The sequence below is a fragment of the Dendropsophus ebraccatus genome, chromosome 4 (genome assembly GCF_027789765.1).
Source record: "Dendropsophus ebraccatus isolate aDenEbr1 chromosome 4, aDenEbr1.pat, whole genome shotgun sequence".
Classification (NCBI taxonomy): domain Eukaryota; kingdom Metazoa; phylum Chordata; class Amphibia; order Anura; family Hylidae; genus Dendropsophus; species Dendropsophus ebraccatus.
The window spans coordinates 33,385,758-33,400,909 of NC_091457.1; the positions used below are offsets into that span (position 1 = coordinate 33,385,758).

A 15,152-nucleotide genomic window follows, 5' to 3' on the forward strand; every position below is an offset into this window, starting at 1 on the left:
CAATGCAACACATTTCTCTATGACAAGAACGTCCTCTGTTTTAATTGAAGACAACGACCGTTTTTGTCATAAAAAATATGTTGTATGAACCTAGCCTAAAACAGAACACATGACACTAGTGTATGTTCAGGACTACTGTACAGCAATGAATATATTGGAACTCGCGTGCTCCTTATGTCGGCCATGTAATAGGTCCCTAAGCCCCTTTCAGTTGATCTCTGCTGGTCTGGCTGAAACCCCTGGCAATAAGCTTATATTGCTGGGGCCATAGATTTCTCTTGCAGCTGTAGAATAAATGGCTGACCATGTAATAGATGGTTGTGCCAAGTCCATCAGAGTGATTGATGTCCCTTGTTAACTCTTTTGCTGTTCTGTGGAAATCATGTGGATTAACTATGGTGGATAAAATTATGGATATGTAAATCTAAAAAAGAAAAAGATATATAAGAAATTTTAAAAATTCTTCATTTGAAAATGTAATGTTGATAAGCCGTGAAAGTTCCACAGTATTGAAAAAATTTACATTTTTTTCTCCAACATTAAATGTACCATGCCGGAATGGAAAAAAATGTTGTGAAGGCACTGCAGAAATAAAAGAACACGGCCTTCCCTCAATTTCCTAGGCATCACTCTGTTAATAATCATGCATATATAGCAGCAATGCAAACTGCATTTAAACCTTTTGTTGGGTGTATACAGTGTATACTAGCAATGGAAGACATATATCACTGTGTCCAATATCAATTACCAATTTTAAACATTCCTGGCCTATACACCTATTGTAGAGCTCTGGTACAGAGCCCTTTTCGAACGTCATTAGGGATAATATATCAGAAGGAGAATGAAAATGAATGGAATCTTTTGTATTACAGCAGGTGAAGGATGCTTTGGGGTCTGGAGCTGATATTGCACCTAATGGCACCAACGCCAGCACAAACTGGGACATCGGGAGCTGCTTTTTCTTTGCAGGAACGGTCATCACTACGATCGGTAATTTTAAAAATATTTTTAAAATATATTTTTAAACAGTCATAGAATAACATTTATACATCCAATTAGGAATAAGAACTGGATATGGAATTAATACATAGGAGATCATGTAACTATGCCCTATTGCACCTCCATAGGTAGTTAAGCTTTATTGTGTCAGATTCTATACAGCCTTTCATACAAGGTGCTACTATGTCCAAACAAAATCCTGTAGAGAATCTGCTGGGTATGGAGCTGTACTGGATGATGGAATCATTAGGTTTGGAGCTGTTTGCAGGAGTCATAGTTTACAATAGAATTTACACTTGTATTTAGTTGTTATTACAATCCATCAGGTATAAGTTGTGTTCTACCCTCTGGAGTACATTGTAAACTATGCGATTTATAAACTGCTGGCAGCTTTTTAGGCTAACGTTACTATGGTTTGGCTGTGACTGAAAGCTTTTTTTTAGAAAATGTTAGCTTATATTTCTGCATGGCTTATTAAAGCTACGGTATATGTTAGTGTTTTAAAGTCCATATAATATATTGTTAAGAATTATGCACACTAGTACACAAAAACAATAGCCATCTAAATAGCTCCCTTGATAGATGCTGATTGATATGGTAATATGCTTAGTATATATTATGTTCTGCTTTTTTCTCTCTAGTACAGTATAATGACAGGAAGTTCAAAGGTGACAGCTATCACAGGCGGCCATTACATCTACAAGCCTCTATATGGGGCTTGTAGAATGCCCCCTCTCTATATTAATACTGGCATAATACATTACTAAATCTGCCCCGCTGTGTCTCATTGTGAGTTATACAGATAGAAATGCTAGTGCTCACAAGACATGCAGGTTTTTGATATCAATAGATCTTCCATTCAGAACGAGGAGTACCTATAGTATAGAATATGCGTAATTACATTATTATTTCATTATCTCCTTCTCACTGTTTGATATTTCACAGGATTTGGCAACAACGCTCCTAAAACAGAAGGTGGTCGGCTCTTCTGTATTTTTTATGCACTTTTTGGAATTCCTCTCTTTGGTATCCTGTTGGCTGGAGTGGGCGACCATTTGGGATCTGCTCTCCGTAAAGGCATCGGGAAGGTGGAAATGATATTCTTGGTAAGGTCACATATCCCCTGTAAAAAAAAAAAATATATATATATATATATGTAAACATATATATATATATATATATATATATATTCACACACTGTGGATATAATTAATAACGTTCCTATTGGCTGACAACTAAAATCATAAACATTAAATTACAAAGTACAGGGGAAGTTTTACAGCATACGAAGGTTGCTACAATTATTATCCAGGATCAGAAGGAACATAACTACTTTCGTGCGAAAACAGCACCACTCCTGTCCCCAGGTTGTGTATGATATTGCAATTCAGACCCATTAACTTCAATAGAACTGAGCTGCACCTAAACTGAGGACAGGAATGGTAAAGTTTCTGGAACAAAGCGACTATGTTTTTCTAAGTCTGGATAAACCTTTTAATTTCCTTACATAAATGATGTATTGTAGATACCAGCACCTTGTTGTCTGTACTTGCTGGGATGTCCTACTGCAGCTATGGTAATAGTTGCATCTCCAGACCACATGCTATATTCAAGGTGTGAAATCTTCTTGTATAACATTGCTTTCATCATCGGAACTTGTAGAATATGTAGTACTGAAATGAGGCCTTATTCACATGTCCCACAAAGTTGTCTGTGATTTCGGATCTGAAATCATGGATCAACTTAGTGCCCATTAATTTCTATTGTGTTATTTACACAGTCTGTTTTTTCACGGACCTGCACTCCGTTCCATAAAAAAAGACATGTCCATCTTTTGATAGCGGTACAAATTAGCCAATAGAAGTCTATTGGATCCATGTTTTTTGTGGATGCGAATCAAACAACCTGGTTAATCATTTTTTTTACCAGTTCAACTTAACTAGAGCCATACAATTTTAGTGGATGCAGATGCACAACGGATGAAATTAAAACCATTTTTTACAGATCATGGAGTAAAAATAGCACACCTATATGCGGACCTGAAAAATCACAGACTGTGTGAATGAGGCCTGAAAGTCACATCTGGCCTCAACGTCATGTCTAGCCAGCTTAGAGAGCCTGTAAATAAACCCAATACATTATCTTATTGCAGAAATGTAATGCAATGTCTTTACAATGTTGCTTGATAAAACAACAATGACTAGAGCTAGGCGCTCTGAAATAAACTCAGCTCTGCTTCACCTGTAAAAGTAAAGTAATGTGCATGACAAACACAGAGCAGACAGTCCACTTGTCCTCTTGTTACTTGCCAAAAACTTTTTACAGCAAACTTTTTGTTTATAACCCAGATCCTATATTGGAAACTACACTTTTTACAATCGATCATCCTGTCTGAGAGGGTTCTTGAACATCTCCCTGTACATACTCTGCCAGTAAATCTCTGGACTCAGTGATACAGTACACCTGGCTGAAGGTGTAGTTATGTGTGTCGTATTATCTGCACTCCCCTCCAACCTCCCACTGTCTCTTGGGATAGTTCTATGGAGATACATTAACTCAACCTTGTCTCAGGAAGAGCTCATTTATCGATTTTCGCTCTGAAATTCAATTTTTTGTGCTTTTGAAATTAGATTTTAACTTGAGTTTGGGACTCGGTGCAGACAGAAAATCACAAGAGACAAAGAGCAAACAGTCTGTTAGTATATTAACTGACCAGAGTGGCATAGGCTATAGATAGAAATAGAACAGGAGACAGTCGGTTTACCAAGTCTATGTAAAATCTGAGTACACAAGAAGAATAAGCTTTGCATATATCTTTTATTGACTCCCATAAAAGAATACCTATTTTTGTATAGAGTCTTACTGTTACAATTAAAGGGGTACTTTAACATCAGATAAAAAAATGTAATATTCTGCAAAAGCCTTGCTTACCAGTCTTACCACTAAAAATGTATTTTTGATTGAACAGCTGCTCACTGTTACAATTCCCAGAATACATTGCTTTCCCTCAGCTCTTCATCACAGTCCCCCCACCCTGCCTACTCCTCTCCCACAGCACTCCTGCCAGCTCCACACCCCAAACTGTTGCAGAATATCTCATTTCATTACAGACTGTTAAGTGAGGTTGCAGCACCTGCACCTGCCTGCCCTGTCTGCTCTTTCTGTAGCATCAATTATCACAAGGCTGCATTCTGTAAAAAACACCTCACTCTCCCTATATGTCCAAATAAATATATGTATCTGTGTACATGAATGGTTATATAGGCTGTAGGGGCTGGTGATGGCGACATCACTCAGGATGATGCATTGTCCCCCTGAAGGAGCTGGGGAGCTGTAGGCAATACACATTTTGTAGTTTTATTATATTCAATTTCTGTCAGGTGTGAATCATGCAAAAGCACACCAAAGCCTGTACTAATAGTAATAACACTATTATAGTAAGTAATATACAATATTTTAGGGTTAGCCAGACAAAAAAAAAGCTGATAGCCTATCATCCACATAGAAGATTTATAGCTGATTGTCGAGGGTCTGACACTCCGCAACATATCAGCTGTTTAAAGGGGCCTAGGGCACGCACTACAACAATATATTAATATTTACTTCCACTTGTCTTTGCAATTGCTTTACTTTTAGTAGCATTAGTGCAAGCGTCCAACTGGTGGGGGTGTCAGGAGAATTTGACCCTCGAAAATCAAATATTCATGGCCTATATCACTTATAATTGTATAGATGCTAAATATGATCCAGAAAAATGTATTAGGCATTGAGTGCTGTGTTTTAGGACCGGATTGGTCTTTTCTTAAAGCGTATAAATGAAACACCTTGGGCCTACTGCATACATAATTTAAAGTGAAAGGGTTAATCTTGTTGGTTGCTATGGGAATTCCTGACAGTATTTCTTAAAATATTTTTTAATGTACAAGGCTATTTCTTGTTTTGGAACAAAATTAAAGTAGGAAATTGTATCCACAGACTATGGAACATTGGCTCGGTACTGAGCTGATTTATGCTCCTAATATCCAATGGATATTCAATCAAAAGTCTACACTGTGCCTGGCATGGCCTGAGATCCCTTCTCCACAATAATGAATGCAAAGCTCTAAAAACATCTTTTGTAGTACTTGGTAGGGTCAAGGACCATTTTACAGAGTCATTGGGGCAATCCCATTGGCCTCTTCTCTCCCCACCACCTTTGATAGATTTTTCCTTGTTTGTGTATAGGGACAGATCTTTTTATTAGTGGTGAGGATCGCTTGGTAACATGTGCTTCAGACAGCATGAAAGTGATGGCAAAATCCCTTCAAATTGTTTATTGCATGGATTTAGCAAGGTGCTAAATGTTTTTGGCCACGCTTTGGGGTGTGATCTTTAATTACGCATCATAACAAAGATAGTCTATTAGATGCAAATAGCACATAATGTGCAGGACATATGCTGCGTTTACACGGAACAATTATTGCTCGAATTTTTGCAATAACGATCGCATTTGAGCGATAATCGTTCCGTGTAAACACAGCAAACGATCAAGTGATGAGCGAAAAATTGTTCATTTTGATCTTTCAACGTGTTCTCGAATCGTCGTTCATCGTTCGCTAAAAATTCGCAGATCGCTTCGTGTACACAGTCTTTCAAAGATTCACCCTATGTAAAAGATTGGCTTAAGCGATCTTAAAAACGATCGCAATAACGATTTTTCTTACGAATCTTCTAACAATTTTTCTCCATCTAAATGCTGATCATTATAAAAACCAAATAGTTGCTTCAAAATCGTTAATCGTTTGATTGGGCGAATTATGGTTCCGTGTAAACCCAGCATTAGTTCGCAGATATCCACACTTGTCAGACCAATCGTTTTTAAACCCTTTGCAATGTTTGTTGAGTTCTTCACATGGTGGCCTTCGTTATTTTCATCACCAACAGGTTGGCTTACATCACCATGCTTATTCTCCTCTGATCTAACTATCTGAGTGAGAACAGATCAGGTGCCAGACAGAGCCACTTTGGCGATTTTGGAGCCCCAACAACGTCAGTGCCGTACTCTTCCCAATAAATACATGAGCAATCTTTCTGAATGATTAGATCATATAAAAATTTTGTAATTTGAAGCATTGCTTAGTTTCTCCAATTCTTCAATGACAGCAAAGAAAGTGATTGGAAGCTATTGTGTATTGACAACGCAGATAGATGATTCAGCCTCTTCTCTGCCAAAGTTGATCTTAAGTGAGTCTCGTTGATTGACAGTTTGCTGAAGCTTCTCCTAGAAGAAGCTGCAATCTCTGGCATGATGCAAAGCAAAGTCCTGGAAATATAGCCTGATATGTACATTGTTGGAGCCCATTTTATAATGGAAGTGAAAAGTATTTTCTTTCTTCGATATATTTATTCTGATGTTTTTCTCACTTTGAAACAATATTATTTAGGATGCCTTCACACGTACCGGATCCGCAGCGGATTTCAAGCTGCGAGTTTGCATCGAAATGCGATATCCGCGGATCCTGGTATAATGAAGGCGAGGAGAGTCGGGAGCTTCACACAGCCGCAGCGCTGAGCAGGTAATGTATGCTCCGGGCCGGGGGCAGCCCTGGAGCGTACATCACCTGCTCCAGGCTCCTGCTTGCTTCTGAGCCTGCCAGCTTCTCCCTGCGGTCAGTAAATCAGTGCGCTGCAGCGGGGCAGCCCACTGATTGGCTGACCGCCGGGAGATGCTGGGAAGTCCTAAAGCAAGCAGCAGCCAGGAGCAGGTGATGTATGCTCCAGGACGGGCTGCGAGCGGCGGGGGGGTTAAAAAGGCCTGGTTACATTTCTGCAGCGGAATGAAAATTCCGCTGCAGATATGTAACCCATAGACCTTCACACTACATGCATCCGCAGCAGATTTTGCTGCAAACCCGCAGCGTGAAATCCACTGCGAATCTGGGACGTGTGAAGCCACCCTTAGGAACTGAACCAAAACCTGAGATTCTTATAGGCTATGGACCCTTCTGAATGCATTTTTTTATCATTGCATTGTACTTATTATAGTGCAATTGTTTTGTACAGAGGGCAACGGACGGGCACATGGCATCCTGGCATGAAAGAATAACTGATGTATTAAAAAAAAAAAAAAAAAAAAAAAAAAAAATATATATATATATATATATATATATATATATATATATATATATAATAATAGCAAAAGGATAGTGGTACCACAGTTCTCAAACTGCTCGGAACTCACAGTAACAGTATTTTCAAGGAAAGTTTGCTTTGGTTCTCAAACTCTTGCTCAGTTCTCAAACACTTTTCGGACACCCAGTCTTAAAGTACAGTAATACTGCGGTATTCAAATGAAAATTTACTTGGAAGTAACGTTCAGAATTCAAACTTTTCTCGGTATCTGAGCGTTTTTGCAAGTGTGGATGGTGGGCTGTACCTGGTGAGTTTAGCACTGGTGAGGCTTCACATACAGTACAGTGCTGTAAAACAGTGATTTTCAACCAGTGTGCCGTGGCACACTAGTGTGCCGCATCACATGGTCGGGTGTGCCGAGGGGAAAGTTCCCCAAACTATGGTGCCCCTGTGAAACAGGAGAAAACAATGGGGGAGAGAAACCTGGGGATGGGGGAGAAGCAGGGGGGAGAGAAGTTTGGTGGAGAGAAGCACAGGAGAGAAGCAGGGGGGAGAAGTATGGTGGAAAGAAGCACAGGAGAGAAGTAGGGGGGAGAAGTATGGTGGAGAGAAGCACAGGAGAGAAGCAGGGGGGAGAAGTATGGTGGAAAGAAGCACAGGAGAGAAGCACGGGGGAGAGAAGCACAGGAGAGAAGCAGGGGGGAGAAGTATGGTGGAGAGAAGCACAGGGGGGAGAAGAAAACAGGCCCAGGTTTCACACTGAGTTAGTATAAATACATTTAGAATGTATATTATTAACTAATTAACTATATGTATAATATGTACTGTTTTAGTGTCATTTTGTGCCATTTTGGTTGGTGGTGTGCCCCGGGATTTTTTAAGTATAAAAAGTGTGCCGCGGCTCCAAAAAGGTTGAAAATCACTGCTGTAGAAGACTGCTAGAGTGCATATACAGTACAGTAGTAGTATAGTCAGTGCACTACCATCTCCCATCCTTTACAATGCTGGGGTGGGGGGCCCTATACAGTAAAGGATGAGTGAGGAGTTAGTGACTACTGTATTATATTTGCTGGTTTTGTTGAATGTTTGTTATATATAATGTACTGTACACTATAGTGCTGTTCTGTAATGTACTGTACAGAATAGTGCAAAGACACTGCTCGGTTCTCAAACTGCTGTCCTGAACCAATTAAGTTTGAGAACCAAGGTACCACTGTATTCAAATAATAGTACTCTAAAGATGATCACCTCTGAACCTCATAAACTTGGCACCTACAGTATGAAGTCTCTATGTGAACTTGCCATCAGTGCTGTAATTTTTGTAATTGTTCTTCAAACTTGGACATGTTTTTGCAAATTATTGCTCAACTAATTTCATTCAGCTGACTGGCGATGAGACATAAATCTCTAGTATCAGGTAGAACAGCAAGCTTCCAGAAATGAATTTGCCTTCATGACTCTGCATTCTGAAGAATGATTGAAGATTTGGACATCTTAATGCAAAATAATAAATGTGCACATTATAGCAGGCCGGTAATTCCTACATAATATGATGTATGTATTTGTTAGACGTGAAATTCACATGTTTTAAATTAGCTGAATCACCACATTTTTCAGAATTTTAAACTGATTTGCTGAAGTGAAAATGGTCTTCACCATTTAAACTGTCTCCCTTGTATTTTTTTTTTCTGTACACAGAAATGGCATGTCTCACCGACCATTGTGCGGGTTATCTCTGCTGTACTCTTCATCCTTATTGGCTGTTTACTCTTTGTCCTTATTCCCACCTTGGTCTTTCAAGAAATTGAAAGGTGGACCCTGCTAGAGGCCATTTACTTCGTAGTCATCACCCTCACTACGATTGGCTTTGGTGACTATGTAGCAGGTATACAATGATTTTACTGTAAGTTGTTCTGACTGAAATAGCTTGATTCCTTATAGTAATAATATTCATGTTTAACATGAAAGTGTTCTGACCACAAAGAATTTTGGAACACTCAGTAGATTGGGGACACATCTTTTTGTCTCTATTTACTAAGTAAGGGTATTTGCACACTACGGAATTCACACAAAGACTTCAAGCAGATTCCGTTGCGTGGCCTCCATTTGAAGTTCCATCCATCCCATAGATTCAATAACATTCCCCGGCAAAGTCCACTGTCCGCCCAAAGAATTGACATGTCAATTCTTTGGGCAAAAGGTGGAATTCGCTAGCGAATATCATTTGGACAGGCGGAACTTCAAGCAGAGGCCATGCAGCGGAATAATATGGATTATTTTTGTTATTAAAGAAGAAGTCCAGTGAAAATTTTCATTAAAGTTTTGTATTACCCCCCAAAAGTTATACAAATGACCAATATACACTTATTACAGAAAATACACATAAAGTGATTTTTTCCCTTAACCAAGGCTTCACTTCGTGGATAACATGGTGATGTCACGACCCGACTCCCAGAGCTGTCCGGCTGTGGCTGCTAAAGAGGATGATGGCAGAGGGATGCTCAGTGTCCCTTCAGTGCCCTGTGTCCCTCAGTGTCCCCCTGCCATCATCCTCTCCAGCAGCCACAGCCCGCACAGCTCTGGGAGTTGGGCCGTGACATCACCGTGTTATACAGGAAGTGAGAAAAAAGCACTTTATAAGCATTTCCCGTAATAAGTGTCTATTGGTGATTTGTTTAACTTTTGGGGGGCAATACAATACTTTAATAAAAATTTTTGCCAGACTTCTCCTTTAAAGGGGTTGTAGATGACTTTTTAAACCTATTTACAACTCTCTAAAATATGAACATATATTGGTAAAAAGGGTTATTTTACTACCTGTCTGTGGTCTTTTCTTCTACTCTTGACACTCTAGCTTCAACACTTTTTTTTATATTTTGTGTCTTTGTCCATAAATATGGATAAATATTGTAGTTCATCAGATAGCACACACATTTTCCCTATTGACTACACACCACTATTTAGCTCTTCTGTGTACACTTAGACACACTTAACAGAGTCATGTCATTATCAGATAGTGGGGGATTTAAGGGGGTTATCCAGGCTTAGAAAAACAAATGTATTTTTCACAATCAGAGCCACTCTTGTCCTTAGTTTGTGTATAATATTGCAGCTCTGTTCCATTAAAGTGAATAGCGCAGAGTTGTAATACCATACAACCTAAGGGCAAGTAAGGTGCTGTTTGTGAAAGAAAAAACAACTATGCCTTTCAAATCCTGGATAATGCCTTTAAAGGGAACCAATCAGCATGATTGTGCTGATATGGTTCCAGCTGCACAGTATAGATCTACTGTGCAGTTCTCCGAGCATGACAACTGTGGCTGCAGCACTAGCTTTACAAGGGAGAAAAAGGAGTTTTATTGCTGAGCGTGAGGCCTGGAGAGGGGCGGCAACTAGTAACTAACGGAGAGCTGTGACTAGTCATGGGCGGCTCCACACCCAGATGACTAGTTGTCACGCCTCTACATAGAAACACACCATTGCAGCTCACCGATTCTCCCGGGAACTTTAGACGGTACAAGGGACTGCTGTTCGGCAAACAGCCATTCAGGATACGTGAAAAGATGAATGTCCAGCTCCAGACTTAGTTCCCTTGCAATGCTTTATTGAAGTAAAAACTGACACCTCATAGTCCAAAGAACCTTAGTCTTTGGACTATGAGGTGTCGGTTTTTATTTCAATAAAGCATTGCAAAGGAACTAAGTGTGGAGCTGGACATTTATCTTTTCACGTCACCCCTTTACAACACCGTGCTTTAAATCCCTCACCATTTAATGGTAATGTAGACAGACAGTAGAGGTAGAATGTGTGTGCCTACATGGAGGTCTCAAAGAGAGACAGAATTATTTTTCTTCTACATAATCAAATGCAACGATTTATTAGTGTTAACAAATAACACATTTTCCAATATACATTCTGAAAGAATTAAAAATCTCAATAGGACTGAATAGGAAATTGGAAGCAAGCAGAGATATAGTCAAAGGAAAAGACAGGCGAAAATTTTTATTAAAGTATTTTATTGCCCCCCCAAAATTATACAAATCACCAATATACACTTATTACGGGAAATGCTTATAAAGTGCTTTTTTCCCTGCACTTACTACCGCATCAAGGCTTCACTTTCTGGATGGTGAATGTCACGACCCGACTCCCAGAGCTGTGTGTGCTGTGGCTGCTGGAGAGGATGATGGCAGAGGGATGCTCAGTGTCCCTCCAGTGCCCTGTGTCCCTCAGTGTCCCCCTGCCATCATCCTCTCCAGCAGCCACAGCCCGCACAGCTCTGGGAGTTGGGCCGTGACATCACAGAAAATACACATAAAGTGCTGCACAGAATTCCACCTTTTGCTGTGCAGGCTGTGGCTGCTGGAGAGGATGATGGCAGAGGGATGCTCAGTGTCCCTCCAGTGCCCTGTGTCCCCCTGCCATCATCCTCTCCAGCAGCCACAGCCTGCACAGCTCTGGGAGTCGGGTCATGACATCACCATGTTATCCAGGAAGTGAAGCCTTGATGCAGTAGTAAGTGCAGGGAAAAAAGCACTTTATGTGCATTTCCTGTAATAAGTTTCATTCATGATTATTAGATTATTTGCCAAAGATTTGAAGCCAAAGCCAGAAATGGATTTGAAAAGAGCAAAAATCTCAGGCTTTCCTTTATGACCTGATCTCTGTTTATAGTCTGAATTCCACAATGAATTTGTTGGCTGCTTTGAAAAAATTAACTTGGCTACAGGAAGCATTCCTAGTAGTAGACCATATTCCTGATCGCATAATATTTTACAGCATTCAATGTACCTAAATGGTATTTACTTTTATGGCTATTTAGCGGGTCAGAGGAGATTGAAACTTGAAGACTATGGTCTTTTCTGAGTCTTACCACTGTAGGTAAAATGGGAGGGAGAATGCATTAACAGAAGCATTGCTTGCTTGTGGCTTGGCAACCAATTCTTTTCTCCCAGAAGACTTTACTGTTCCAGCATAAGGCAGTTCTAAAACTCTTTGCTTTTTCACTTTTTATTTATTTATTATATCAGTGCATTTTCAGTTTGCTTGTTTTTTTTAACTATAATACAACCTTTACATGACATATGACTTTATATATGCAGTTTGACTCGAGTGCCAAAATAGTTTTTTTACCTTCATCCTCAGCACTATTTTCTGTGAAACTTCACTTTATTCGATATACAAATGAGGTTGGTAAGTGCATTGTGGGCGCTATGAATCAACCCTGCTGGTCTGTTTCTTCATCTGATGCTCTGCAGTGATGAGCGCTAGAGTGATGTCACTGCAGAGCGCCACCTCTATATTCAGGAGGAGCGGCAGGCCGGTGTCACGGACTGAGGGTGGTAGCCCAAACTATCTAATTTGCATATTGGACAGTCTTGTAACCTGCTGTTTCCCTTTAAAATGGCTTCACTTCTTAGAGGCTACTGGCTTGATAGTTACAGTATTCACAAGCTACAAAAGTCTTATGGTTCTCACGAAGAGGCTTAGAACTTAGTTGCTGCAGTTGTGGAGGCTGGTGATTGTAGTTACCATTCCATTTCTTTTGGAAGAAATCAGCCATATGAGAAGACTCCCCACTACCTTCTCTGGTCAGTGACTGCCCACCACCGCTTCTAGTGACAGCTGTGACACTCCATCAGTCAGGACCCATTGCCAGCCCCTCTCTCTCTCTCTTCCTGCAGTTATGACCTCATATACAACGTGTTGTCTTCTAGGTGACAGTGCTGGAAATGAACACACCTGGTACAAACCACTGGTCTGGTTCTGGATATTACTTGGCCTTGCCTACTTTGCTTCTATTCTGACAATGATAGGAAACTGGCTCAGAGTTCTGTCGAGAAAAACCCGAGCAGAGGTAAGCTGCAATATCCACCCCACAGGACTGAATGCTGGAGTATATGTATGTGTGTATATATCTAGATAGATAGTATCATAGTGAATGGGTACTGGGCACTGATCCTGCTCTAAAAAGAGAAACCTCTTATAGGATTTCTAGGAGTTTGATATGCTTAATATTGGATCACTGGGGTCAGATTCCCAGATTACCTACCTTTAGCAGATTAAAGGGGCTTTGGCACATTGTATACTAGACACAGCTCCAGTGGGAAAAGAGGTCAAAAGTTTTGATCAGTTGAGGTCTGAGTGTTCAGACCCCCACCACTCTCTAAAACAAGCTGGGAGAAATATTCTCGTCACTCTCTCGCTAGCTGTGATCTCCACAATCTGCCCCCCCCCCCAAACCACCTGTACAAACAGATGGCTTTTAAACCAAGATCTGTCCTGGGGTCCATTCAGCAGGTGATGCAGTTATTGTCCTAAAAAACAACTTTTAACTTTAAGCCCTGTGTCAAATTGGCGTGGCCTAGAGTGACTAATGCATTAGGCTTGCACCGCCCCCTCCTTCTCTGCCCTCCTCATAATTAGGAATGCCCCTGGGTAGGATTTCTCCTAATCATCATTTGTCTGGACACTGCACATGTGCTGGATCGTTAAGACACCTGTGCAATGTTCAGAGAAGTAATGAATAGGAGAAATACTGCCTGTGGCATTCCTAATGATGAGGGGGGCGGGGAGGAGGAGGGACGGAGAGGCCTAGGGCATAGACACTCTAGGCAACACCAATTTGACACAGGGCTGCAAGTATAAAAGTAGTTTTTTAGGACAATAACTGCATCACCTGCCAAACGGACCGCAGGACAGATCTAAGATTAAACGAAGCTATCCAGAGGTACAAGCAGTTTGGGTACAAGGTCGCTTAAACTCCTTGTATGTTGTGGCATTACTTTATGAGCTAAACAACCTGGACTTTAAGATGACCAGCCTCATGTCTATCATGTCCACTATCCATGACAAACTTGTAAAGAAAAAAGTGACACCAGACAAACTTTAAAAGAAGGACAACAGTATAATATAATATGAAACAACAATATGAAACAAGTACAGTCATTTTAAAAGCTAAAGCAAAGCTAAAAGTATACAAAGGCCAAAGTAACAATATAAATCCATAGCAAAAACAGGCAGACACAATAGAGGATTGATTTACTAATGGAAGCAAGTAGCATAAGAGTTTTATCAAAGGAAATGGTTGGGTTCAATCTTATTAGGTATATTATTAGGATAAGCAGTAAGTGGATCATACAAAACCTTTTACCGTCATAAGTGATAAAACTTCTCTTATTCCCCTTCTTTATAGATGGGTGGCCTTACTGCTCATGCAGCAAACTGGACGGCAAGCATGACTGCTGATATGAAGCTTCCTCACAGGGGGCTAAGCCTTAACTTTCAAGAGCGCATGCAGCGGCAGAAAGGAGGTTTCCATGGGTCAGATGCTCAGCCAGGAGATGATGATGATGAGGTAGAAGTGGAGATGGAAAACAAGGGAGGAGAACAAATGGAGAGGACGGAAGACGAAGATGAAGAAAATGAGGAACCCCAGACAGTACCGACTTCAATTCCCACCATCGCACCACAGACACCGCCATGCACTCCTTTCAGAGTAGAAGATCCTGCAAAACGGATCCTGGAGTGGGGAGAAAATATGGCTTTCATTGATGAATCCTCAGACACTCAGAGCGAGATAGGTGTGGAGGAGGGAGAGACAGATGAAAAGGGGGAGAAGGGAAAAGTGTCCAGAAGCAAAAGGAGGAAGAGGACAGGAGGAAGAAGTGGTAGGAGAGAGACCCTCCCAACTTCACGGAATCGGGATAAGGGAGAAAGTGGGTAGCAAAGAACAGACATACCTTAATCTTACAACTTTGCTTTAATAAATATCAACACTACTACCAAAGTGCCACTTCCCTGCCATCTCTTCACTGCCAAACCCGAATCCTACGGGCCGACTGGTGATAGCCATAACATTGGTCACTTGGTTAGTTTTATACACATTGTCCAGAATATTTTAATTGGCGGTTTTCAAGGTTACATGACAATTTTCTATGTTCACCAATACAATGTGCTATGCAAGAGCCTTCTCAGAAACTAGCGTGACCATGGCAGTGCCAACATCCTTACATGACCTGTGGTCATGGCAATATCCCACC

The 15,152-nt window shown here is 40.6% G+C and overlaps 1 protein-coding gene across 4 annotated transcripts in view; it reads left to right on the top strand.

Annotated features, from left to right (window-relative positions):
- The window catches only part of KCNK4 (potassium two pore domain channel subfamily K member 4), a 64,376-nt gene extending 49,477 nt beyond the window's left edge, over positions 1–14,899 (top strand). For all 4 annotated transcript variants that reach the window (XM_069968275.1, XM_069968272.1, XM_069968274.1 and 1 more), the window contains 5 exons: positions 873–990; positions 1,945–2,105; positions 8,809–8,995; positions 12,828–12,967; positions 14,306–14,899. In XM_069968275.1, coding sequence (XP_069824376.1) covers positions 873–990; positions 1,945–2,105; positions 8,809–8,995; positions 12,828–12,967; positions 14,306–14,836 — 1,137 coding nt within the window. In that variant the 3' untranslated portion in view covers positions 14,837–14,899. The remainder of the gene's footprint in view (positions 1–872; positions 991–1,944; positions 2,106–8,808; positions 8,996–12,827; positions 12,968–14,305) is intronic.
- Positions 14,900–15,152: the final 253 nt, after the last annotated feature.